Here is a 25,591-nt window from a genome sequence, read left to right as displayed (position 1 = left end):
CTTACAGGTCAAGGTACGCTTCTGAAGTATCTTTTTATTTATACCCAACCTCTGCCTCTTTCCTATATTGATGATGAAATATCTGTGTTTCTTACTCTGCAGAAAAAACTGCATTTTGGCTGATGAGATGGGCCTAGGGAAAACCATCCAGTCCATCACATTCCTTTCAGAAATATTCCTCAGGGGAATCCACGGCCCTTTCCTCATCATTGCCCCGCTCTCCACCATCACTAACTGGGAGCGGGAGTTCCGGACGTGGACAGAGATGAACGCCATCGTGTACCACGGCAGCCAGATCAGCAGGCAGATGATCCAGCAGTATGAGATGGTGTACCGAGATGCACAGGTGAGCCCTCCACCCGTCACAGAGACCTGGGACAGCTTTCTGACGTCATGGTTCAAAACAGCCTTTCTGTCCCTTGTCTCCCAGAGTTTAATGCCCTGCTTTGGGTTACTGTTGGCTTACTCTGTAGAGTCACATGTTTATTGCGGTAGACTTCTTACTCCTTCCTGGTAATTTAATTTGTGATAAAACACAGAATTGGAGGGCATGCTTTCCACTCTGACATATACCAGAGGCTCTTTAGGACACGGAAAGCTTGGCTTCTTGGTTGGCTTACGAAGTTGCTTTTACATGCACAAGGTTTTATCTGAGTTGTTACGTGCTCAGTGAAGAAAGTGAGCGGAGGAATTCGTGTACAAAGGAAGGATTCTCAGCCAGGGAGTTTGGAGAGAGAGAGAAGGTTAACAGATTTGACATGGAAGGATGAAGAGAAAACAAATGGTTAAAGGCACAATAGAATTTTTTAAGACATTTTTGTTTTTGAACATCTCACTTTGCTGAGTATCCTTGTATGTTTGTTCGGAGCACTGGTTTTTATAAATAAGGTGAAAATTAAATGAACTCAGAGGAAAGGCAGCGCTCACCCCAGAGGTTTCACAGACAGCAGGAGGAGACACTGAGAAGAAATTTAAGACGTACTGTAACGTGAAGCTCTGCTTTTTAAAGCGATGGTAGCACTAAGATAGGCTGAAAGACAAAGGTGTGTCCTGCCTGGTAGCACTTGTCCTGGGTGAGTCAGGATCATGATGTCGAATCTGTTGTAGAACCCAAGTTACAAGGTGAAATTAATTTTACCTGAAAAGTAGCAAAGAGGGTTTCCTTGGGCATTCCAGCTATGCATAGACCAGCTTCTGGCTGGGAATGTGTGAATCAGCACCCATCTGCTTTCCTTATCATGACAGTAAATAAATAAAAAGCTTCCTTTTCGGCCTTCCACATGGCTCCTCTGTCTCACTTTTGTGAGGGTACGTGCTCTCTTGCTTTTGTTTCATTGATGTAATGGGGTCTCTCTCTTGTCTAAATAGCTGGTTCATTGTCGTATTCTCTCTCTTCTCAACTGAAGAAGAAGTGCTTATTGGCTCTCACCTAGATCCTAGCATTTATAGTGTTGCCTCCTCTAACCCAGCCGGTAACCCAGTAGCTGGATTCTCTGGCCCTGCGTAAAGCTTTGTCTTTGCTTCTGTCATCTCAGGGAAACCCACTGTCAGGAGTCTTCAAGTTCCATGTCGTCATTACAACGTTTGAGATGATCCTGGCAGACTGCCCAGAGCTGAAGAAGATTCACTGGAGCTGTGTGATCATTGATGAAGCCCACAGATTGAAGAATAGGAACTGCAAACTTCTGGAGGGCCTGAAGCTCATGGCCCTGGTGAGAGTTGGCAGGCTCTTTGCATAAACACAGGCCCCTTCTGTTCACAGTAGAGGAAGCATTCTTTAGCCATCTGCATGCAGCTTACTTGTGCACAGTCTGCTCACCCTAGATTTTCTTTTTGCCCACCATGGCTCTGATCGTGCAGGAAGCAAATTTCTTTCGTTATGAACTGGGTCAACAATTTGGCCTTTGCCACAGACTGATTCCCAGAGGGACCCAGGGAAATCTTAAATACCATGAAATTTGTGACCTGGAAATGTAAGATGTTTTGGCTTGTTTCCAGGTCCCTGAATGATCTGGTACCAAAGGTGATGGCCTTCAGCATTACTCCTCGGCACAGTGCCCAGTCTGTGGCAGGCAGGCACTCCATAATATCAAATGAATGAATGGATGAATGAATGGGTGCTTTAACTAACGTGAAATTGCTCCTGGGCTCAGGGATGTGAAAGGAAGGTTGATCTGGTTATTGATGTTGTCACACTTATTCTGTAGAGTCACATGTTTTATAACCAACCTCTGCCTCTTTCCTATATTGATGATGAAGTATCATCATCTGGCAAAACAGAATTGCCACCAATAAAGCCCAGAATGCCCTGGCATCATTTTCCCACCAAAACCTGCTGTTTTGGTGGTTCAGACCCTGTTCATCCCGTGCTGTGAATCCATGCAGGAACACAAGGTGCTGCTCACAGGGACGCCCTTGCAGAACTCGGTGGAGGAGCTCTTCAGTCTGCTCAACTTCCTGGAGCCGTCACAGTTTCCTTCAGAGACTGCTTTCTTGGAGGAGTTTGGAGATCTGAAAACAGAGGAGCAGGTAAATAGGAGCCTGAAGGATTTGAGGAGACAATGTGGTAATGACCCTCACCATCAAGGGAAAAACAAGTCACCATGGGGACAGGAGTTAGCAAGTTCTCACATCTCTCGTAAAATGAGCATTGCCTCCTTTATTTCATTTGTTTATGTTGAAGAGGATAAACTGATTATTAGCAGTTCTTATAACTCCAGAGAATAAATGAATCAACATCCAAAATGCCTTATATCCGGCCTCCTGCCTTCACTGATCTCATATGTAAGTTCAGTGATTTTGTTCATAGCTCTGGCCTCAGGGGCTTGCTTCCCTCCTCCTCTGCCTTCTTCATCCTTCATCCCTCCTCCATCACCTGCAACATGTTTCCAGGCTCATTTTCTTGAGTGCAACAAAATACACAGGTAGTGAGGAAAAGAAGGCAGGTGTATATACCAGAGTAGTGGGCAAGTCCAGTTTTTTCCAAATCAACTAAATGTCCTGTTTTCAAAGATCTGGTTCTGCGTCTAGCTTATTAGACTCAAAGCTGTTTCAAAACAAACCAATCTATCTACTACGGGTAGAAATCTCAACTGGACATTGCAGAAATGAGGCAGACAAGTTTAAATGCCGTAAGAGGAACAGTTAATAGAGCTGAGGACTTTTAAAGGTGAGAAAGGTCACATCTGTTTGGAAATTAGGAACGGCTTCATGGAGAAAGTGTAATTTGAGAATAGACTTTTAAGGGTGGGTAAGTTTTCAGTAGGCAGAGAGAGAGAGATGATGACTGCTTTGCATAGGAAAAAAATAATCATAATCAGCCGTGGAATTTATTCAGTAGTTGGGAATCGTCTGGGTTGAGCTGGAAACAGGATGGATGAATTGAGGAGTATGAAGCCGGAGGAGTTCAGCGACATATTGTGGGAAGATCTTGAAAGACAGGTTGAAGGGTTTGGTAAGCATTAGAGAAGCAGTGCAGGGCTTTGATTGCAGGAATAATTAGTTCTGCTAAATTAATCTAGCAATGGTGTGAGAGTGGGTTGGGGCCGAGAATTTGGGAACTGAGAAGGTTTGGGAATTTCACTAACGGAGAAATCAAGAGTACACTCTGTGGTCCCAGTCTGTTTGTTTCTTCTTCTGTGGCGAGTCAGACTTTGAGAGCAGTGAATAATCAAACTTAATTCCACTTCTCGACATTTGCAGTGTCTATTGATCTTTCAAAAGCCAGCTCCAACCCTCTCTCCATTTGTGGACCATTAGAAATGCATCCTCTTCTCCCATTGCACTTACTTTGTGGTATGCATTTTTTCTTCTTCCTAGACAATGATCTCCTTGAGGACAAGGCCCACATCTTCTGCAAAGTTGTGTTTGTTGTATTGACCAGCAGTGTCTGGCATGTAGTATACTCTAAATGATTCAAGGTATGAACCAAGTGAAGGGCAAAAGCTGAATCCAGCATGTGGCAGATTGGCATTTGTCCCTGCCTTTAACGATTACCTAGCTGTGTCTCTCCTCTTTGGGTTCTTACATAGTAATTCCTTATCCATTTGGGGGATTACAATCCTAAGTACCATGATTGCTAAAACAAAGCATTCATTAAATGGATTAGATTTAAGATTGGGGTTAGTTAGGAGCAAACCACAAAAACGGCACCAACTGTCTATATATCTGGTTATAAAGTAAAGCATATTCATCATTGTTTAAAACCTGCTCCAGGAAGTAACTCTTCTAAATCACTCTCTGTAAATCACTTTATATTTCATCAGGAAGCATTGGTACAGCCCACAATTTATTTCTGCAGAATCTACCCCTTCTGAAAGTTTTGAACAGCTCTTTATGACTTGAAACTTGATCTTTTGCACTTGCCTTTTCTCTTATTTTCCCACCAGGATTAATCTTATTGGTATCATGTTTTAGCTCAGGGTGAACTCAGGTGCCTTGACTTTGAATCCCTTCTCTGCCCTCTTCTTGGGAGAGTGAGCAAGTCCCTGTGCCAGTGCGGTCAAGTGCGTAGAGATCTGCTGTCCAGGCCTGGACCGTTAGGAGAAGAACAGACAAATCATAGCAAAGCATATGATCAGGCTCAAAGTGCTCCTGAGATGACAGCTTGCATAATGGAGTGGGAGGTGTCACCTTACCACATTAATGCTCTACATAGTGCTACCCCCAAACTTGTTTGCTGCTGTCGTTATTTAGATGTAGGAGGAATCCATTTCCAGATTGCCTCTGCTTCTTTTTCTTTTTTTAATTTGATGTAAATGACAACAACATTATATTGGTTTCGGATATATGGCATGATGGTTCAGTATATGTAGTGTATATTATAAAGTGATCACCACAATAAATCTAGTTAACATCCATCACCATACATACGTAAATTCTTTTTTCTAGTGATGAGAGGTCTTAAGGTCTACTCTCTTAGCAACTTTCAAATATACAATATAGTATTACTAACTAGAGTCACCTTGCTGTACGTTACATCCCCAGGACTTATTTATTTTATAACTGGAAGTTTGTACCTTTTGACCCCCTTCATCCATGTTGCCCACCCCCAGATTCCGTCTGCCTCTCACTTTGTTCTTTCAGCATCTTCCCTTTGTAAGGTATCACTTGTACCTTCTAACGTGGCTTAAAATATTCCTCAGGTAATTGCTGCACAAGTGTGCGTGTGAGAGAGAGAGGTTTGTTTTCTCCATCCAGAAGAGGTCCTGCCTTTGTATCTTTCTCCCTTTGTATCTTGTAAGGTTGCCACATAGGTTCTCAGTAATTGCTTGCGAATTAAAACCAGATCCCTTTTTTCCCTTCAGTCCTATTATAAGCTCGTCATGTTCAGGGATCAGGCATGATCTTTCATTTAATCTGCTGCCACAGTACTATGATTAGGTGCTCAAGAGATTGTAGTGAATGTTGGAATACCCCAGTAACGGTTATTGAATCGGGATTGGGGCAGGTGAACAGGTCTCATTTTCCTGGGCAGGTGAAGAAACTGCAGTCTATCCTCAAACCAATGATGCTTCGGCGGCTGAAAGATGACGTGGAAAAGAACCTTGCTCCCAAACAAGAGACGATCATCGAAGTAGAGCTGACCAATATCCAGAAGAAGTACTACCGTGCCATCCTGGAGAAGAACTTTTCCTTCCTGACCAAGGGGGCCAATCAGCACAACATGCCCAATCTCATCAACACCATGATGGAGCTGAGGAAGTGCTGTAACCACCCCTACCTGATCAACGGTGAGTGGGGGACATGGGGCAGGCATCTTGATCGCCAGCAGTCTAATGTTATCAAGTTCCCATGGAATGCCAGGGTGTGTATTCTGACCTTTTTACAGAGTATTAAACTGAGGTTCAAAGAGGTTGATGGATCTGCCTAAGCAGTCTGGCCAGTGAGTATACAGAGCCCTGTTTTGAGCCTACCTCTACCAATTCTCTGCCCATCAGAAGGTGGATGTCAATTGTCAGCCTGCTGTCCTTTGTGTACCTGCGGTCTAGTCCACACTCTCCACTTGGTGCAGGGAGATGTGTTACTTCATTGAAAAAATGATCATGGTGCAATGAGATTAAAACCCTCTGCAGATAAATTAACAGTTAACTATACTGAGTAGAGAACGTGTTGGAAGGTTTTTTTTATTATTTTACAATAAAACTTTTTATAAAATTTTATATCAAAATATGGCTTGGATTTACTGATCCCAAGCTTTTATGGTATGAGAGGTGTGTCTTTTTGTCAGCTTTCTCTGAAGGTTTCTTCACTTGCCTAAGTCAGCTTGGTATTTCAGATCCTTCCTCTCCTTGGTCAGACTTCCCAGGAAAGCAGAGCACCTGTGTTCTCTGCAGAACAGCCCTGCCGCCTCTAGAGCCCTCTGCTGAGGGCATGGGATGGACACACAGCATTGCCTCACTGGACTGTTGGTTTGGGACCTAAGAATTCATTTCATTTTTTTCTAGGCTCTGTCAAGCAGAGGGTAGCTATTACTCTTATAGTTTGTTCAGAGAATAGTTTTGTTCCATTCTTTTTCAGGGGCAGAGGAGAAAATTCTGGAGGACTTCCGGAAAACCCACAGCCCTGATGCCCCCGACTTTCAGCTGCAGGCCATGATTCAGGCAGCAGGGAAGCTGGTGCTGATTGATAAACTGCTCCCTAAGCTGATTGCTGGCGGCCACAAAGTACTCATCTTCTCCCAGATGGTGCGCTGTCTCGACATCCTGGAAGATTATCTCATCCAGAGAAGGTGAGCCTTGTGTCAGAGCTGTGCATCAAGCACTGCAAGCAGTTCCTTTTCTTTGGTGCCTTTTTGATTCATTCAAAAATTATGTTTTAACAAGAAAAAAGCATTAAAAAAGAGACATAAGAAATCTTCTCATAAAGATAGACTAAAATTCAGAGTAGAATCTTATGACCAGTTTTAACTGTCTAGAGTGAATTTCCTAGCCTATGATGTGGAGCCCTTGCTTTGCTTAAAAAATAAATTTTACATGTTTATTTATATTCTCTTTAGTTGGAAGAAACAATTCAGTTAGCATTACAGAAGGTTAAGAAAATAATGTTGTTGTTTTTTTCCCTTAATAATGATGAGAAAAATACACCCTGGAAAGCATCACTGTATCAAGTTGCTGAAAGGAGGGCACAAGCTGACAACTGCCAGAAAAAGAACTTGGGGATGTTTTATGTCTTAGCAAACGCTCTAAAGTTTTATGATAGCACTCACTATGGCATCCCAGCTTATTTTTTTGTTCATACTCCTGTAATTCCTTGAACCTAAGTTCCATTACTTATGCAGGTGAAAAGCCTGGGGTGTCATGTGTGGGTTGTTTGGAGCCTATATGGGTACTACATTTGTTACATTATACACTGTACCTTCCATTTCCAGTCATTGGGATACCTCAATCATCTGAATGGCAAATGGATTTTTAAAATTTACTCTTAATCATAAAGACTTCTCCAGCTCTTAGAAACTATTAGCCAAGGCATTGCTAGGTTTAAAGGACATCCTTATTTTTATATAGTCATCATAGCAAATCTCTGTTGTGTTAAATGTTCTGCTCCTTAAAGAGTCTGTTTGTCCTTATAACATGTAATTTATAGAAAAAGTATTAAAGGAAACGACCAATTTAACTATGGGTTATGCTGACATTTAATATTACATAAATAATTCTCCAAAATCGGATTAGGCAATAAAAGAATTTCTCAGAGCCCTGTAGTGGAGATCTTTAGGTTAGGAATTCTTGAGACTTACATTGTTTTTTTTCTTTGAAGAATATATTGAAACTAGAAAGCAGTTTCGTATTTTATAAATTCACTATATATGAATTACCAGAACACTTGCTTCTTATGTAAATATATTATCTCACTCTTCAAAATGTATGCAACTACTAGTTTGCAGTTTTTTTTAAAGATACCCCAAAATGTGTAATGAACAGACTTTTGCTAAGTTCAGATGTCTTTATTTAGCTCCCTTATATGCTATTTTTCCTTATCATTTATTGGTTATTTTTGTTTTCAAATTGTCTAAAAATTACAGTTTTTCTTGAAACTAGGGACACGTTATAATACCACCACCTGCTCGAAGTTTCCATTCACACTTGGGCATTTATCTTTTTAGTCTTTTTTTCTTTGTGCATACATATATTTATTGTTGTTGATTTGTTTGAATTGGGATCATATTTTACATTCTGCTTTGTAACTCACCTTTTTATTTAACATACTTTGAACTTTTTTCTTTAATTCTTCTTCTACCACATAGTTTTGATGATCTGCATGATACTCTGTCTTATAGGTTGTTTTCAATTTTTCAGCATTTTAAGGAACTCTGTGAATATCGCTTTGCATTCGTTGTGAACGTTTCCAGTTATTTCCTTAGAATACATTATGATGTATATTTTAAAAAGCATTTAATACATATTTCCAAAACACCCTCTAGAAAGACATTTTTACTGTGTCTTTTAATGGCGTATGAGAATGACTTTTTTTTCATACTCTGATCAATACTGTTTTTGCGTTTTAGTCTTTGCTGATTCAGTAAGCCAAAATTATGGTCTGTTGTTTTAATTTGTATTTCTGATTATTAATGACAGTTTCATATTTATTAGCTGTTTATATTTCTCTTTTTGTGCATTGCTTTATTCATGTTCTTTCTCCATTTTTTTTTGTTACTCTTTGCCTTTTTATTAATTTATAAGAATGGCTTGTTTACTTAAGAATATGGTGCAAATACTTCCCCAGTGTTGTTCTTGACTTTTTCTTTATGGCTATGGGTTTTTGTTTGTTTATTTTATTCTTAGAAGTTTTAAATTTTATAATAGTCAAATCTCTCAGTCTTAAAACAGCTTTAAATAAACTTAAGTACTTATTTATGCTTAAATTAATATGCTTAAAAAGGCTTCCCCCACCTCTCAACTATGCAGTATTCTGAAGTATTTTCTTTTCACTCTCTTATGACTTCTTTACCCCAGCTCTGCACCCAACAGGATCTTCTGACTTTAATATCATCATTACTTTTCTCTTTTTGATTTAGTTTTTAAATTTTCTTCAAAGTTATACATGCACATAATTTAAAGAGCCAAATTATTCTGTTAGACCTATGAAAAATAGCATTTCCTGATACCACCACATACCCCCAGTTCCCCCCCACCTGAAGCATTTACTTTAAACTCCTTATGCTATTTCTTTTGGTATTTATAGCTATATCTCTAAGTAATGTTAGTAGCTGTAATTTTTTTTTTCCGTTTTAAGTATTATCTGTTCTCACTATGGAAGATGAATATTTCCCTTCTTTCACTGCCCCTCGTAATTACCACATGTGCAACTCCTGTCCTCTCATCTTCCCAACCTGCCATGCAATACTTTGGGTTAAATTAATATTCAGTGTTTATTATGATTTATGTAAATGCTGAGTTATAGCTCAGCCATGTAGTATGCTGTTTACTGTTTCTTTCTTGCACAATTTTTATTTTTCCCTGAAGCTAAAAATTATTTTTTATTCGGTGCATATTTTTAAATATACTTATTATAATTCAGCTCCAAAATTTACTCTGGTTGTCTAAATCTCCTCTTGTTACGTTCAAGCACATCAGTTTCGTTTCTGAGCCGTCTCTCCCAGGACCTTCTTTCTTCTCTCTGGGCAGTTACCCTTCCTGCCTAGTACACAGTTGCCATCTGTGATCTCTCTTCCTTTATCACACTGACAAGTTTCTTTCCTTCCCTCTTGAGTCAAATCTTGTTGGTGGATCCCATGTACCTCTTTTGGGAGCTTCTGAGAAAGGGTGAATGATAAGTGAATTTGAGACTTTGTCAGAATGTTTTCAGTTTACTCTCATTCTTGAGCAGTAGTTTGGTTGAGTTTGAGGTACTAGGTCAGAAGTCACTTTCCCACAGAATTTTGAAGATGTTAGTTTACTGTCTTCTAGCTTCCAGGATTGTTGAGAGGTTCACAGCCCTTCCAATTCCTGGTCTGTGTATGTGACATGTTTTTTCTGTTTAGAAGCTTTGATATACCCTCTTTGTCCCAGTCCTGTGAAATCTGACAATGAACTGGGTTTTGTATGGTGTCTGTTGAACTGGATGCTTTGTAGGTCTTTCCCATTTGAAATTATGTTCCTTCAGTTCTGGGGGATTTTCTTGTATTTTATCTTTCATTATTTCTTTCTGTTTTGTTTTCTCTTTGTGAAACTCCTGTTATTCATGTCAGACCTTCTGGTCTGATCACCTAATTTTCTCTTTTCTCTACTTTCCATCTCATTATATTTTGCTGTACCTCTGGTAGAATACCTTTATTCTGTCTTCCAACTTTAATTCCTAGATTTTCACTGTGTAATTATATTTTTAATTTCCTAGTTTTCTTCTGTAATTTTTCAGTCTTTATAGCACTCAGCCGGTTATCACACAGGTGCAGTGTTTTGTCATTCTGAGATTAATGATGATAGATTTTTTACAATCTTCCTACAGTGTCTGTTTTCTCAAGTCAAATTTTTCTTTTTGTTTATGTCTCTGTCTTCCATAGTAGAATTCTGGGTTAGCTTTTTTCCCCCCTCCTTTCAGCACTTAGAAGTTACTCTATTGTGTTCTCACCCCCGTGATTTCTGATGAGAAGTTTTGTAGTCATTTAAGTGGCTGTTCCCCTGTATATAATGTATTGTTTCACTCTGACGACTAAGATTTTCTTTCAATTTTCAATTTGCAGCAGTTTGACTGATGTGTGAAATTCATCCTGTGCAGAGTTCACTGACCTTCTTAAATTTATAATGTAGATCTTTCATCAAGTTTGGAAAGCTTTAGGTCAATAGTTCTTTGATTTCTCTTTTTTCCTTTTGCCCTGTTTTCTTGTTGCTCTGTGAGACTCCAATTACCTGTATGTTTGACCTTTAGATATTGTCTCACAGCTCCATAGGCTCTGTTCTGTTTTTTCTTTTTTTTTCAGTCCTTTTTCTCTCTCTTGTTTTGTCTGTCTTCAAGTTCACTGACTCTTTTGTCTGTCATTTCCATCATGCTTATTAAGCCCATCCATTGCTTTCTTTATTTTAGAGATTCTATTTTAGTTCTAAGATTTCTATTTGTTTCTTAGTGTGATGTTTTGTTTCACTGCTGCAATTTCCTATCTTTTCATTCATTATGTACATTTCTTTACTTAGCTGAACATAATTATAAGAGCTGCTTTTAAAGTTCTTGTCTGTTAATTAAAACATCTTAGGTTTGACATCTGTTGTCTTTCCCTTTAAGAATGGGTCATGTTTCCCCTGGACATTGTGAATATTGTGTTGTGGAGATTCAGGATTCTGTTATATTGCTGTGATGATGTTGATGGTTTTTATTTGGAGGCAGTTAAGTAGGTGAGTCTCAAAATGCAAATGCTGTCAGCGTCTCTGGTAGGTAGCAGCTCCAGTCTCAGGTCAGACTACTTTCAGTCTGCCCCAAGCATGTGTGGGTCAGAGGTCCACCAGAGACTTAGAAAGAGTTTATACCTGGTGTGTGGGGTTCACCATCTCTGTCTCTTTACTTTCTGGCAATCCCCCCTCACCCTCTGGCAGTCCTGGTTGCCCCAGACTCCTTCTCTTGCTGCCTCTGGTCAGAAAGATAGTGGCTTCTCATCAAGATTTATAGCTGCCCTGCACCTTTGCCATAACTCTGGCTTCTGTCTGGCCAAAACCACAATTTCCTGTTTCTCTCCAAAATCTGCCTGCTTTCCTTAACCCTCTGGTGCCCTCAGATAGGTTTTTCTGTTCATTTGTTTTGTTTTTGTATTTTGCCCAGATTTTGTGGTTGTTGTTTACTGGAGGATTGATGTGTTAAGACCTTGCCCCTCCACACCAGAAGCAAAGCCTCAAAGGTCAGAGGCTTTCCTCAGATGTCTGGTTTTGGCTGCCAGATGGTAGGCACTATCCAGAGATTAGAAGCTCTGGGCATATGGGCCAGCTTGTTGGCTACCTTATTCTCCATCTGTGAACACTGTCCGTCTAGCTGGACCATTTCATCAGGGAACCTCCAGTGTCAGTGCTTTGGGATGTTTTTCTTCCTCTCTCCTGCCCAGAGGGTGGGAACTTGATTGAACTGGGAGCTGACTGTGGGGAAGGGGTGGAGAGAGGTAGGGAGGTCTCAAGATCTCTGCTTCTCTTCCCTTTTTTAGTATGGTACCTCTGCCTTTAACTGTGTGGTGTCTCCTAAGGTAGAGAGAGGTACAGATCTTTTTTATCCTCTCAGCACTGGGGTGGATGATGGATAGGCTAACAGATACTTCAACAGATATTCAACCAGTTAGTTCCCTTGTTTTTAGACTTTCTGTGTCTCCACTTTCAGGGATACCTGGTGCCACCAATGCCTGATCCCTTTGGATATTCTGCCATATTGAATTAGGTTATTTCTCACCTGGGATTCTGCTTTCTTCAAATCAAATATCACTTGGTTTACTTTCCAAGTCCCAGAATTTTCTCCTGTTCTGTTTGTAGGTTTATTGGGGGGAAGGCATTATTATGCATTTTTTAAAAAATCCCTTTACCTATCATTTTTCTAGACATTTGAGGAGATAAAAGAATTAAATGTACATGATAATTCATAATCTTTAATTGGACTTCTTTGATTTATTTTTTATATTTCAGTCTTCAGTCCTTCTGCAATTTTGGTAGAGGGCGTATAATGGGGGTCTAATTTAATTTATTCCCAAATATTTTTGATTGTTTGTTTATTAAATAGTCCATCTTTTCCCCCATTCATATAAGACAGTATGCATAAAATATATTGAGATGTTTGCTGGGTGTGTATGTAACCTTTCTATTCTTTTTTTTTTCTTGCTGTACACGGGCCTCTCACTGTTGTGGCCTCTCCTGTTGCGGAGCACAGGCTCTGGGCTCACGGGCCCAGCTGCTCCGCAGCATGTGGGATCTTCCCAGACCGGGGCACGAACCCATGTCCCCTGCATCAGCAGGCAGACTCTCAACCACTGTGCCACCAGGGAAGCCCCCTTTCTATCTTTTGATCAATATTTCTATTCCTTTGCTCATATATTATTACAGATGAACTTCAGAATTGTTCAGAATTATTCTTTTCTTTTTTTATAAATTTATTTATTTATTTTTGGCTGCATTGGATCTTCGTTGCTGTGTGCAGGCTTTCTCTAATTGTGGTGAGCGAGGGCTACTCTCCGTTGTGGTGTGCGGGCTTCTCATTGCGGTGGCTTCTCTTGTTGCAGAGCACAGGCTCTAGGTGTGCCAGCTTCAGTAGTTGTGGTGCGTGGGCTTCAGTAGCTGTGGCTCGCAGGCTCTAGGGCGCAGGCTCAGTAGTTGTGGCACACGGGCTTAGTTGCTCCGTGGCATGTTGGATCTTCCCAGACCAGGGCTTGAACCCGTGTCCCCTGCCTTGGCAGGCAGATTCTTAACCACTGCGCCACCAGGGAAGTCCCCAGAATTATTATTTTTTAATATATCCCTGACTACTCCAGTCCTCACTACAGAAAAAAAAATTATATATTTACATATCTGTATTTATCTATGTGTACCTATATCCATTTGTTGGGATTTTGATTGGCTTTTACACACGTAGTAGGGTAGAATTGACGTCTTTGCAGAATTGAAGAACATGATATTCACTGCACTTACTCAGGTCTTCTGTATACACTGTTGATTTGGTAAATATTTATAAGGTACCAACCTTGTGCTGAGACCTCTATAGGTGTTAGGGACATGGTGACCAAACCGACATGACCCCTATTGCCAACTCCTGCTTATTTCTTATTAAGGTTAATTGTAAGTATTTTATATGTTTATGGCAGTCACGAACGGCAGGTTTTTGTGTGTTTTTTTCACTCTTTATGTTCTCCAGCTGGTTATTGCTGGGAGATGAGGTTGTTCATTTCCCTTCAGGCCTTCTGAGGTAAACATTTCCTGTTGTGCCAAAAACGTGTCATTTCCACCACCACCACCCCCGCCCCCACCCCCCGAGTACCCAGAGGTTTTCCAGAGTGCCACCTGCTTCTTGTTGATATTCGGCAGCGACTCAGAATTACAGTTTGATCGACCACATCAGCTCCTAGGGATTTTGTTCAGAATGCAGTTGACACAAAGGGTTAATTGCTGCACTGATGTCTGGTGCGAAAATTTAATGATGTCTGATTTCCTCACTCAGATTTACTAGCCTTCAAGATTTTCTTTGTTCTTGAGCCTTGTTGTCACGCCAGCTGTCAGTTTGGTTTTGTTCCCATTTAATTTCATGCCGTGCTCATACAGGGGTGAGGGCATGGCCAAAGGATCTGGCTCAGGAGTGAGGGGAGTGAGGAACAATTTAATTGAACTCTCAGATCACCGGCTTTTTATTTTAGTTTTGTGTTCTTCGAGAGCAGTCCCTCAAAACTGAGTGATAGAAATGAGAATTAACGTTCTAATCATCCTGCCCAATTTCTAAAACTGTGTTCTATCATAGATGGCCAAACACTATCCAATTTTATGGGAATTTCTTTCCCTAGGTGATTGCCGAGCTATATCATCTCTATTTATTGGTTTCTCCTCCTCCTTAACAGTATGCTCATTCCCCACCTCAGATCTGTGGGCATCTGGCTCCTCTCTGCTGGTTTAGGGGTGTCTTGTCAAAGAACATTGAGTCCTGTATGCCTGCAGCACTAATTGTTCACGTGTGTGAGGGTGGGGTAGTGGCAGCTATCATTTAATTGAATCTCAGCCCTGTCTTCTGACTCCAAATCCTGTGCCTCTTCCACTGCATCACATACGTGGCCAAACGTACGAGTAACTCGGTTCAGTTCCTAGGTGCATTGATTCATCGCAGTCATTTTGGATATCTGTAGTTTCTCTTCTTAACCTTCCGATAGAGTTACAGGTTTTCCAAGTTCACCAGAGTCTCTTACTTACCTTTATTTTTGTCTTTTAAGTTTTTAGGGAAATCTTCCTACTGCATTGAAATATAGGGTACAATGTGAAGGCCATACAGCAAACTGGTTAAGAGTGTGGACTTTTGAGTCAAATGGATCTCACTTACCAGCTGGGTGACTAAGCAAGTTATTTCGCTTGTGAGGCTGGTGGTGGTGGTGGTGGTGGTGGTGGTGGTGGTCGTGGTGGTGGTGGTGGTGGTGGTGGTGGTTTTTGTTCTTGATGTTTTCTCAAGTGTAAAATGGGGAACTGCCTCACAGGATTATTGCCAGAAGTAAATGTGATGATGCATATAAAGCATGTATCACATATCGCAGTGCCTGGCACAGAGCTTGGCACTTAGGAGCTTACTGCTAATATTGTTGCTGTGGCTGATATTAATAAAGATGATAATTTTATCTGACTGCTTCATAGTTGTATAGAATTCAACCTATGACCCTTAGCTTTTAGCTTAGGACAAAATCTTCTTAGTCTGCCTTCATGACAATCCTGTAACCACCACTGCTTTTATTTGCTACTGTAGTCTCACGTATTATTCTTAAGTTTATTGCATTAAAAAAGAAGAAAGGAAGAATCTGCACCTGTAATTCCAGATGTGGGTGCACTCTAGCTTTGTAAAAAGAAGACAGTCTTTTTGGACTTGGGTCTTTGCTTTGTACGTGTCCCTTCTGAGCCTGAATTGGTCTGCTTTCTCTACCTGTATTTCCTTGGGTGATTTCTCACGTGGATTTTCCTTTTACTCGAGGAAGTCAGGATTATGTTGCCCAATTTAGTTATCTAGAGCCACTCCCCGCCAGAGTCATCTACCCCTAGAGGATCTATCCTTAGTCTCTTACCAATTGTTTATCTGAATTTTTAGAGATCTGATTTCCCAGATTCTGGGCTGCTGAGAAGGTTTTTGTCAGGATTCATGTTCTTGACTATCGTGGGGTCTAGGATGTCGTCCTTTTCTCACATGGTTCCTATTACATATACTTTACCAACCAGTTCTTGCTTGTTGGTCAAAATTGGGCCCAGGGTAGCATCCCCATATTAATTTGTTCATTGTCAAGGGGTAAATAAGAAATAAATAAGACTAAGCAGCTATCCAGATTGGTACTATGTTTTAATTCTGTGCTGATTACATGATCTCCATCATAAACAAACCTTCTGTGTTTTCTAATTGGATGGACAGATGCTAATAGGCTCCCATAGCAGTTTAATTTCCTACTCTCTTTCCTTTTACCTTCTCCTCACCATGCTTTCCACCCTTAATTCTTAACTTTCTACACAGGTATATGCCTTCTTAATGATATTCAGCTTTGCTTCCTCACTTTATTTTCCTCTAAAGATTCTCCTGGCTTCTTTCCAACCTGACACAGCTCAGAAACCTTTCCTGTGATTTCTTCCTACTTGCTTGGCAATATGCTGCCCAGAAGACCTTGGTTTCAGCTACAAACCTGGAGGTTTTGCTTTCTACCTCTGAAGCTTTGAGGAACTGTTAGGATAGAAATGACCAACCCAGACATGAAAAGACTGCCTGTCCATCCAGTCTGCTTCCCATTTTCAGTCCATCCAAAAGCAGATGGAGCCTGATTCGCACTCTGATTCCGTGTTACGAGTTCTACTGAAAGTAGATGGTTGAGGCTTTTATTTGCTTTTCCTGGTCTTATGATTAGATTCAGTGCAAGAAAATTGGGAAACACTTGAGAGTAAGTTTGCCTGGGCAGTGGGGATTGATATTTTATGTTTACAGTTCCTCTAGTCCTCCGTAGTTTGGCTGGTTTTTTGTTTTGATTTGGTTTTCGTTTGTTTTGAGAGAGGGGGACATATTGCAGTGCAGTTTTAGGTGTCTGCCCTGCTGCATATGTAGAGGGGGGATTCCTTTTAGACCTCTGACATTAGGTCCATATTTAGAAGTGACGGGTTTAAGGCCGTTAGTCAACAGCTTCCTGCGTTGTTTCTTGTTCTCCACTGAAGTCATGATTAACACCTGGGCTTTCGTTCGTTTGGGTCCCCTCAGATACACCTATGAGCGAATTGATGGGCGAGTACGGGGAAACCTGCGCCAGGCAGCCATCGACCGGTTCTGTAAGCCAGACTCAGACCGCTTTGTCTTTCTTCTGTGCACCCGAGCGGGAGGCCTGGGGATCAATCTCACAGCTGCCGATACCTGCATCATATTTGATTCAGACTGGAACCCACAAAATGACTTGCAGGTAACCGTTAGGATGATTGCTGTTTGCCTTAGCTGTCCCTGAATCCAAGAACATCATGACAGGGCCCGGCTTAGCTATAGAGAGTGTCTGCCATGCTCCATGCTATTGCTATGGCTTCGGCCAGGTGGCAGGCTTAGGGCCTCGGTCAGGGTACAACTGAATAAAAAGTAAATATCGAGCCTTCCCACGAATCCAAGTGGTTCTTCCCTTTTACTACAAATCAAATGGTATTTCACAGTGGTAGCCTCCAAATGTAGATTGGAACTACTGTTTATCATCAGACATAAAGAAAGATACGAAGCTTGACTAATTCTCTAATTCTTGACATACGGATTGATTCTGGCGTTTTCACTCACTTTGTCTGTTAGGTGGTCATATGTCGTATACAGTACATGAGATGACCCAGAGGGCTAGGAAACTTCCCTGGTGTGGCAGGGGTGACTGAGGCTTCCCCAGTAGCTCATTTGCTCTCCAGTGAATGCAGCATAGTAGGGTTGATGTGGGCCCGGTTAAGCGTATTTGCAGATTAAATTTGCTCGTTTTAACCAAACTGAATAATGGTGGCTTGAAAAGATTATGGCAAAGATTGGAGCTAATACATTTTAAAAGCAAGTGTAAACAAGCAAATGACAGAGCTAACACTTCTGGTTCAGAATTCCTCATCAACCCCGTGTGAAAGTAAAAACAGTGACATTCTAGCCAGATTGCACAATAAGTCAGTCCGAAAGATTCTAACTTGTCAAGAAGGCTATTTTAGATGACAGTTTTACATCCATTATCATTAACAGCAAACTTCATCCTGAGTGTGTATTGGATCTTGGGACATCTGCTGATACTCAAGAGTGTGAGTGTGTGGCTCAGAGAGCGTTGGGGACCTCAAAACCTTTTTCATGATACAGGTGATTGATAAGAGAAGTTGGAAGGCTGCTGTTTCACAAAACTGAGGAGGTGCCCTAGGGGATACTGCCGGGAAGGGATGCAGAGAAAAGGAGCTAAGGTGATGGGTATCCGGGCTTCTTCTCTACCTACCATGTCACACAGAGTCATTCTGCTTTGTCTTTTTCATTTAACGAGTTTCAAAATAACATTTTGTTTGAAGAAAACAATCTACTAGTTGAAAAACCAGTGCTCTAAATTATTATGTTGGTGACAGCTGGGTAAAACGCAGGAAAAAAAATCATCGTAAAACAAATTCTGTGGCACTATGTTCAACGTCCAACTTGAAAAATCAGTGGCTATGGCCAGCTCCCCATCAGGCCTTTCTGCTGGTGACGGGATATTTCGGTCAAAGATGACTTGCTAGATATGACGAATAACCAATATTTTTTTTCTCAAATAACCAATTTTTAAAGGAGTTAACATAGTCAATGCCAAAGTAATAATAATCAGTAGAAACTATTTGATCAGGTCACCAGCAAGAACCTGATTAGGATAGTGATGTAGATCAGGGGGTGGGAGACTATTGCCAGCGGGCTAGCCGCCTGCTTTTAAAATAGTTTCATTGGGATATAACCACACCCATTTGTATACCTGTTATCTCTGGGTGCTTTCATGTTACAGTGGCAGGGTTGAGTACTGCAACAGAGACCTCATAGCCCACAACATCTAAAATATTTACTATTATAGAAGATGTTTGCCAACCCTGAGACAGATGGTTCCTTAAGTAGTAAGTTCTTGACCCCTGTAAAGTTCTGTGCTCCTTTGCAGTGCTCACCTGACTGTGAGGCTCGGAACCTGGGCCAGTGACGGTATGAGAAACGGGTGGCCGTTTGGAGGCCGTGTTAGCTGGGCACGCCTGAAGGACTTTCAGGAGAAAAACTGAAAGCATAGGGCTGGCATTTAGAGACAGGTCACTGTCAGAGGCAGAGATTTTGGAATCATCATGCTTCACCTAGTGAAGGCTAGACATTGAAGGTGAAACGCCAAGAAATGGAAAAAGCAAGAACGAGAATGACCAGGCCTGAAGGAGAAGGTAAAGTCCTCTGAGGTGATTGATTTGTCTGTACCAGCCAGATGGGGTGGGTGGCGCTGTCCAGAATTAGGGTCTGGGGAGAAGGGAGCAACTTTGGAATGGCCCCTGCTGGAGGAGTAGCAGGAGATGAGTAAAGGAATAGCAGTAAAGTCCAAACTGAAATTGGATAGTGTGAGAGTTCTGTATGCCAAGTCAGTTTCTGAACTTCTAACGCTCAACCTCAGTGGAGAAACAAAGACCATGAACATTCGGGCGACTTAGCTAGGAGTGGAGAACACTTGTAGAAGAACGTAGCAGAAGGTAAATGAGTGTCGATGTCAGTGAACAGCCCCAGGTCCACGTTAGAGTTAGAATTCCTCAACCTGTGGTCTTCCAGACTGGCTGCTTTTTTGGTTATTTTTATTGACAGCTTGGTAACCAAGAGGAAACCCTCCTTTATTTTTGAGATGTCTGACCAGACTAGGTAGGAATGAAAGAATTGGCAAGAATAGAGTAATTTTCGGGCAGGGAATTGGGTCTGTGGTTATTGGGGAGTGGGATTGGTGGGCTGTTCTGAGTTGCCCCCAGAGACGGAGCTAGGTTCTCGGCTTGCTTGGCGTGGGGAGGAGAGCACGAGAGCTGGAGACTGCCCCCCGAATGGTGCGCACTCAGCACACTCTCCCTGGCATCTGCCCTTCACCCACGTGCTGTGAATGTGATGTAGAAGACAGAGTCTGGAGAGCAGGGTGCTGAGACCATCATGTGGTTCACAGGACTGCAGCTAAATCAGCTGTGAAAATCAGCGAAATGCATTCCTATCCCTAACAGAGCAGAAAACTCAACCAGGCGGCTCCCTGGTACTGTCCTTGCTGGGAAGTTAGGTCATGTTAACTTGCACACAGTCGTTCACACATATGCACGTATTCTGATACTTTTTGTAAATGAGTGAAAGCTTTCAGTCATCTTTAGTTCTTCATGGTTATTGAAGAACCACAATTCCTACTCTGATACAAGATGATCGTATTTCCTTTAGAAATGGGCTTGGCATAGAACATTCATCTGTGAGTGGATTGAAGCACATGCTACCTGATATAAACATCAGGGCCACGAAAAGAGAGTCCCATTATGAGCGTGGTCTTACCCTCTACCCTAGTGGAATTTTAGCATAGCTCCGGAGGTCAAGTTCAGATGGTAGAACATGTAAGTGTTCACTCTGGTCTCAAACAGCCTGGACAGATGTGGTGCAGTCCGTGCTTATCCGAAGTCGGGACAACATGGGGAAGCAGTGACAGTGCCAGGACACTGCTTCTCGACCCCTAGGCAGACCCCCTTCGAGCCTTGACAGGGAAGCCAACCTGCTTAGGGGGAGGCTGGGCTCAGCCCAGTCCCTGAGGCAAGCCTGCAGACAAGCCAGCTTCCATGGCTGTGGAAACAGAGCTGCACTGTCTGAAAACTCAGCTGGAAGTCAGAGAGCAGAGTTACCTTTTCTGGTGCTTTTTTGTTATTATTAAAAGTTCATTCATTCAGCCTTCTGGTCTTTTGGCTGGGGTTTCCTGTGCTTTGGGGGTAGAATTAGAGGCTTAGGACTTGCTAGAGAAATATGTATGTTTTTAAAACCTAGGTGTTCATAAATCAGATGACATTGGATGTCATCCTGTTTCCTTTGGTCTCGTTAGAGTCTGAGGAGTCCAGTAAATTGTATTTCTCTCCCTTTTGCCTCCAAAAGAACCAGTTAAGAAATAGACCCAGGAGTGCAAAGGATCAAAAAATCAGCTTTAATAGATTGTGATGGTGGATTAGATGGTATAGCTTGACCTGTAGCCAGACTTAGACTTCCGAGGACTCCTGCACTTGTGCACCCTCATCCCACAGTTAACCTTGCCCACTGAGAACTGCTGGCAGCCACCTGCAGAGCAGAGGCTGTCCTCGTATGCCTGCAGTGACAGAGGGGGGACTCTGCCCTCCGCAGGGGATGGGGGGGGGTGAGTCTATAGGAACTCGGACCGGATCTCCCGTTTCACTGATGAGATCAGTCATTCCTTTGGAGTAGAGAGGAAGGAGGCGAAAGAGACTGTTGTGTTCCTACCTGGGAGCCGACATTCCCTCCCGGAAATATGAGGACAGAGAACTAGGGCTCCTGCTCTCGTGTCTACTCCATCAGCCCTTCCCAAATCCTTCTGCTCCCCTTTCCAGACAAGTGAAGGCACAGGGTCCTTAGGTTCCAGGACAGTACGTTCTAGTAAATCAATTTTTAGCTCCCTTTATTAGGGAGGTCTTATCTAGAGGATCAAGTAAATGCCACACCCTCTCTCAAACCTTGAACATGTCTGTGTTAGCATCAGTGTGTGTGAAAAATCAAACTGTGCCTTCACCCAGGAGGGACAGCTGTGATTCAGTCCTGGTACGTCAGCTGCAGCAGGTTTTGTGTAGGTTTTCTATAGTACCTGTAACCCCTGAGTTCAAAAAATGGCAAAGGGTGCTTACCGTAGCCTGAGAAGGGAAAAGAGCAGTGAAAAACTGGTTTCTTTACTTCTTCTCTTTACCTCTTCTCACTGCTGCCAGCTCTGAGGGCTGAGTGGGCCTGTGGGAAAAGCAAGGTACCGTGCCACCCTTGCAGAGGCCACAAGGTGACAGTGGTAGCACGGCACAGGTCCCGTCCTTCCTGTGGATAAGGTTGTCCCCGAAGGGAGAATTCAGGAAGCCTGGGCGCAGGTGTCCTAGCCGAGAGCACAACCACAGGGTAATGCGGCTCCTGCCTGTGCCGAGGATTGTGGAAGGGAGGAGGGAATCCAGCCTGAGGAGCCAGGGGCTTGACACTCCGCCCCAAGAAAGCAGAGGTGCCGGTTCCCTTTGCCACTCCCTCTGCCGCCATCATATCGCTGGCACCGCCTCTTGCTTGGTAGAATGTATGCCTGCACTTGGACGACTAAACTCTATTTAGTTTACTTTTCCTCGCTGGGAGAAAGTAAGGCTTTGTGAGTGCTTCATTACATGGTCCAGGCGTTCAGTGAATGTTTGTTATGTTTGTTGAACACTGGAATGTGCCGGGCACCGTTTAAAGTGTTGGAGACACAGCAGTGACCGAGACCCATGGTGTGTGTGCTCTCATGAAGCTTTCATTTTAGTGGAGCAGGCAGGCAAAAAAACAACGAAAAATAAGTAAGATAGTCCCAGATAGCGATACTTACTACGAAGAAATGAAACAGGATAAGAATAATGGGGATTGGACGCCCTGATGTAGAGGGTGGTGTAGGAAGGCTTCTTCAAAAAAGGTGACATCTGAGCAGAGACCTAAATGATGGGGACGGGGATCTTAAGTTATAAAATCAGTAGGAAGAATGTTCCAGACAGAGGGAACAAGAAGTGTGACGACTTAGAGTGGGGTGAGCGTCGGTGGTGCACCTGAGGCAGGTGGGACAGGTGCTTACAGTACAGCGTCAGTCCCAAATAAAGTGAGTCAAGTTTCTTTTCAGTACTCTCCTGCCTCTCTTTTCAGTGTCCTCTCTTTCTCACTCCCTGCTCCTTTTTTCTGCTGCCCAAAGCCCCCTTTTCCCATGCTGTTAACTTGCCTCTCCTTGCTTCCTATTCTCAGCCAGGTCTTGACTGACTTATGACACATTTATTGAGCCCTACACACCAGGCCAGGCCCCGGGGAAGGAAAAGTGCTCAGGGCTTTTGAACCACGCAGTGGAAATAACAGTGCAATGAGCAGATATCGGCGTTCTTTCCCAGAGGTGTTTACATTTTCAGAGGGGTTGATACCTCTCCCCAAAGGATAGATCTGGAGCTGGAAATTTCAGATTCCAAAGTAGGCCTGCAAAGGAGATAGTTGAGGGAGGGCAGCTTCCCAGTCAGTGCCCACTGATCCATACTGCACTGAGAGCCCCTGACTCCTCTTCTGATGAGTAGGTGGCCAGCGGATACAGACTTTCTGTGTGCCAGGAGAAATGTAAAATTGCTGGACGTGAAATAAAATACTCATGTGTAGAAAATGAACTGGGGAAGTGTCCCAGCATGCTAGACGTGGCTGGGTTCTTGAGGGACTATAGGTGATTTTTTAACCTCTCTGATGATGTAGATTTTCATTCAGGTACAAATAGTATTTCAAAGTATTAAAGAAAATGTACCTTTAAAATGTAATAGAACTAATAATTTGAAAGAGTAATATAAGGATCAAGAGAGGAATCAACATTATGTTGGTTCTTTGTACCAGCTATTTAATTTTCACGTGATTGTAAAGACGTGGTGTAAGGTTCTGGACTTGCACCTGACAACAGTGAATTGAGGGCTGGAATCAGTTGGAAATCTGTCACTGTTTGGAGACTCCGCCTTTCTACCCATCACAGTCATTGGGATCTGTGTCTGTTTAAAATTTTTCTGAACCTGACTACTTGTTTCTTGTAGGCTTTTGTTCACCTCAAATGTGTTAAAAAGTACAGAACAAACTAGGTGCCTACAAATCATGCAGGAGAGCATTGGAGCTCTGTAATTTCCCCTGGGATGGAGGGCCCTGGGGACAAGGGGTAGCACCACTGCCTCCTACTGGTGGTCTAGCTCCAAGGGTTCTATGTTTATACCTTTGCTGGTGTGTTTTGTTTGCGCTTCACCTCAGTTGTTGACTTAGTTCTCAGTGTTTCTCTTTACCACATTTTTGTGTGTGTGAGTTCTGAAAAGGAAAATGAGGAATATATGAGATTTGACTGTAAAATGGCGAGTCTCTTAAATGTGGCAGGACTCATCCTGCTATCCTTCAGGTAAGTCGTCTTGGTAGAGAATGTGTTTATCTCCTGGTACCATCTAGCTGCTTGTGACAGTGCCCCCTGCCCACCCCCAGCCCCAGCAGAGGTTTGTTTTCCAGACATGGGTATCCCAGGACTAGTGAGGTGGCTTCATGGTGACATGAGAGTCCCAGGTCCCTTCTGTCTCTCTGCTCCCCCATCCTCAGTGAGTGTGGTTCACACGCTCTTGCTTCCAAGATGGATACTTCAGACCCCAGGTAGGAAAAATAAGGAAGGAAGGTGTGACACTTTTTTCAAGAGAGCAGAACTTTTCCAGATATCCCTGATAGACTGCTGTTACATCTCATTGTCCAGAACTGTATTACCTCGCCAGCCCTGGGAGGCTGGAGATGGTTTCAGTTGAATACATCGCTGCCCTTGTATAAGAGTCAGGGTTCTGGTATTGAGGACAAATGGGGATATGGATTCCAAGAAGGTAATAAATTAGTGATGTCTGTAGCTCTCCTCTATTAGACCTTTGCTCAGAATATTTCTTAAACTCCCTCTTGTAATTTGCCCTCAACACCAGGTAAGCCAAAACAAAGAAAATCAGTGTCAGTACTTAATGAGCACATATTATTACTGCCTTACAGTTTCCACAAACCATATTATTTACCTTGATCACTTCCTTCATTTACCAGAGCTATCCATCAGATTTTCTCCTAATAATGAAGATTTACAATCACTAAAGATAGTAAAAGAAGGTGTGGCAACTAGTTGTAATAGCCAAAAACAAAAGAACTTAGTTGTCCATCAGTAGGAGACTTGCTGCCTAAAACGGTATGTTCAGCTTTGATAAAAGAATGAGGAATATCTCTACATACCGCTATGGAGTCATCTCCTGGATATATTGTTGGGTGAAAAAAAATAAGGTGGAAAAAGTATGTATAGTATGCTAGCATTTATCTAAAAAGGCTGTCTGTCTGTCTGTCTGTCTGTCATGTCTCCCCGCCATGGAAAGATTTTAAATGGTCACCTCCTGGGGGGAGGCGGTGAGGGAACAGGGAAGTGACGAATAGAAGCTAGTTTTTCTGAATATGCCTTTTTGTATATTTGACTTTGGAACCATCCTAAGTATTTTATAGCATTATAAAACAAAACTTTAAAAACTTTTTATTCTGAAATCATTTTAAACTTTAAAAAAGGTGCAAAATAGTGCAGAGTTCTAGGATCCTTTGCCCCGCTTCCCTTAATGTTAACATTCTGTATAACCATAGTGTAATTATCGAAACCAGGAAATTAATATCAATACAGTGCTCTGATCTATAGACCCTGTTCAAATTCCTTCATTTTTCTATCGGTGTTCTTTTTTCTGGTCTGGGATCCAATTCAGGATTTCACATCTCCTTTAGAAGTTACAACTCCTTAGCCGCCTCCAATCTGTGACATCTCCTGTCTTTCCTTAGCTTTCGTGACCTTGACACTTTGGAAGGATACTGACCAGCCGCTTTGTAGAATTGTTTCTCACTTTGTGTTTGCCTGATGTTTCTCTCATGATCAGATTTGAGGTTATGTATTTTTGGCAAGAATATCATAGAAGTGATGTTATATCCTTCTCAGGGGGTACATGATGTCGATATGTCTTATTACTTGTGATGTTAACCTTGATTACTTGGTTGAGGTGGTGTCTGCCAGGTCTCTCCACTGTAAAGTTACTATTTTTATCTTGAAACGTGGTCAGTATGTTGGGAGGAGATATTTTGCGATGCTATAAATATCCTGTTTCCTATCATACTTTTGCCTATTAATTTTAGCACTCATCAGTGGTTCTTGCCTTCAGTAATTATTACGATGGTGTTT

The 25,591-nt window shown here is 42.2% G+C and overlaps 1 protein-coding gene across 4 annotated transcripts in view; it reads left to right on the top strand.

Moving 5' to 3' along the window:
* The window catches only part of CHD6 (chromodomain helicase DNA binding protein 6), a 210,268-nt gene that overhangs the window by 123,427 nt on the left and 61,250 nt on the right, over positions 1 to 25,591 (top strand). For all 4 annotated transcript variants that reach the window (XM_067708164.1, XM_067708161.1, XM_067708163.1 and 1 more), the window contains 6 exons: positions 103 to 346; positions 1,536 to 1,712; positions 2,386 to 2,529; positions 5,477 to 5,732; positions 6,520 to 6,730; positions 16,867 to 17,062. In XM_067708164.1, the coding sequence (XP_067564265.1) occupies positions 103 to 346; positions 1,536 to 1,712; positions 2,386 to 2,529; positions 5,477 to 5,732; positions 6,520 to 6,730; positions 16,867 to 17,062 (1,228 nt within the window). The remainder of the gene's footprint in view (positions 1 to 102; positions 347 to 1,535; positions 1,713 to 2,385; positions 2,530 to 5,476; positions 5,733 to 6,519; positions 6,731 to 16,866; positions 17,063 to 25,591) is intronic.

The sequence above is a fragment of the Pseudorca crassidens genome, chromosome 15 (genome assembly GCF_039906515.1).
Source record: "Pseudorca crassidens isolate mPseCra1 chromosome 15, mPseCra1.hap1, whole genome shotgun sequence".
Lineage (NCBI taxonomy): Eukaryota > Metazoa > Chordata > Mammalia > Artiodactyla > Delphinidae > Pseudorca > Pseudorca crassidens.
Note: the sequence above shows the minus strand (reverse complement) of the source record. Positions and strands in the feature narration are given on the sequence as shown.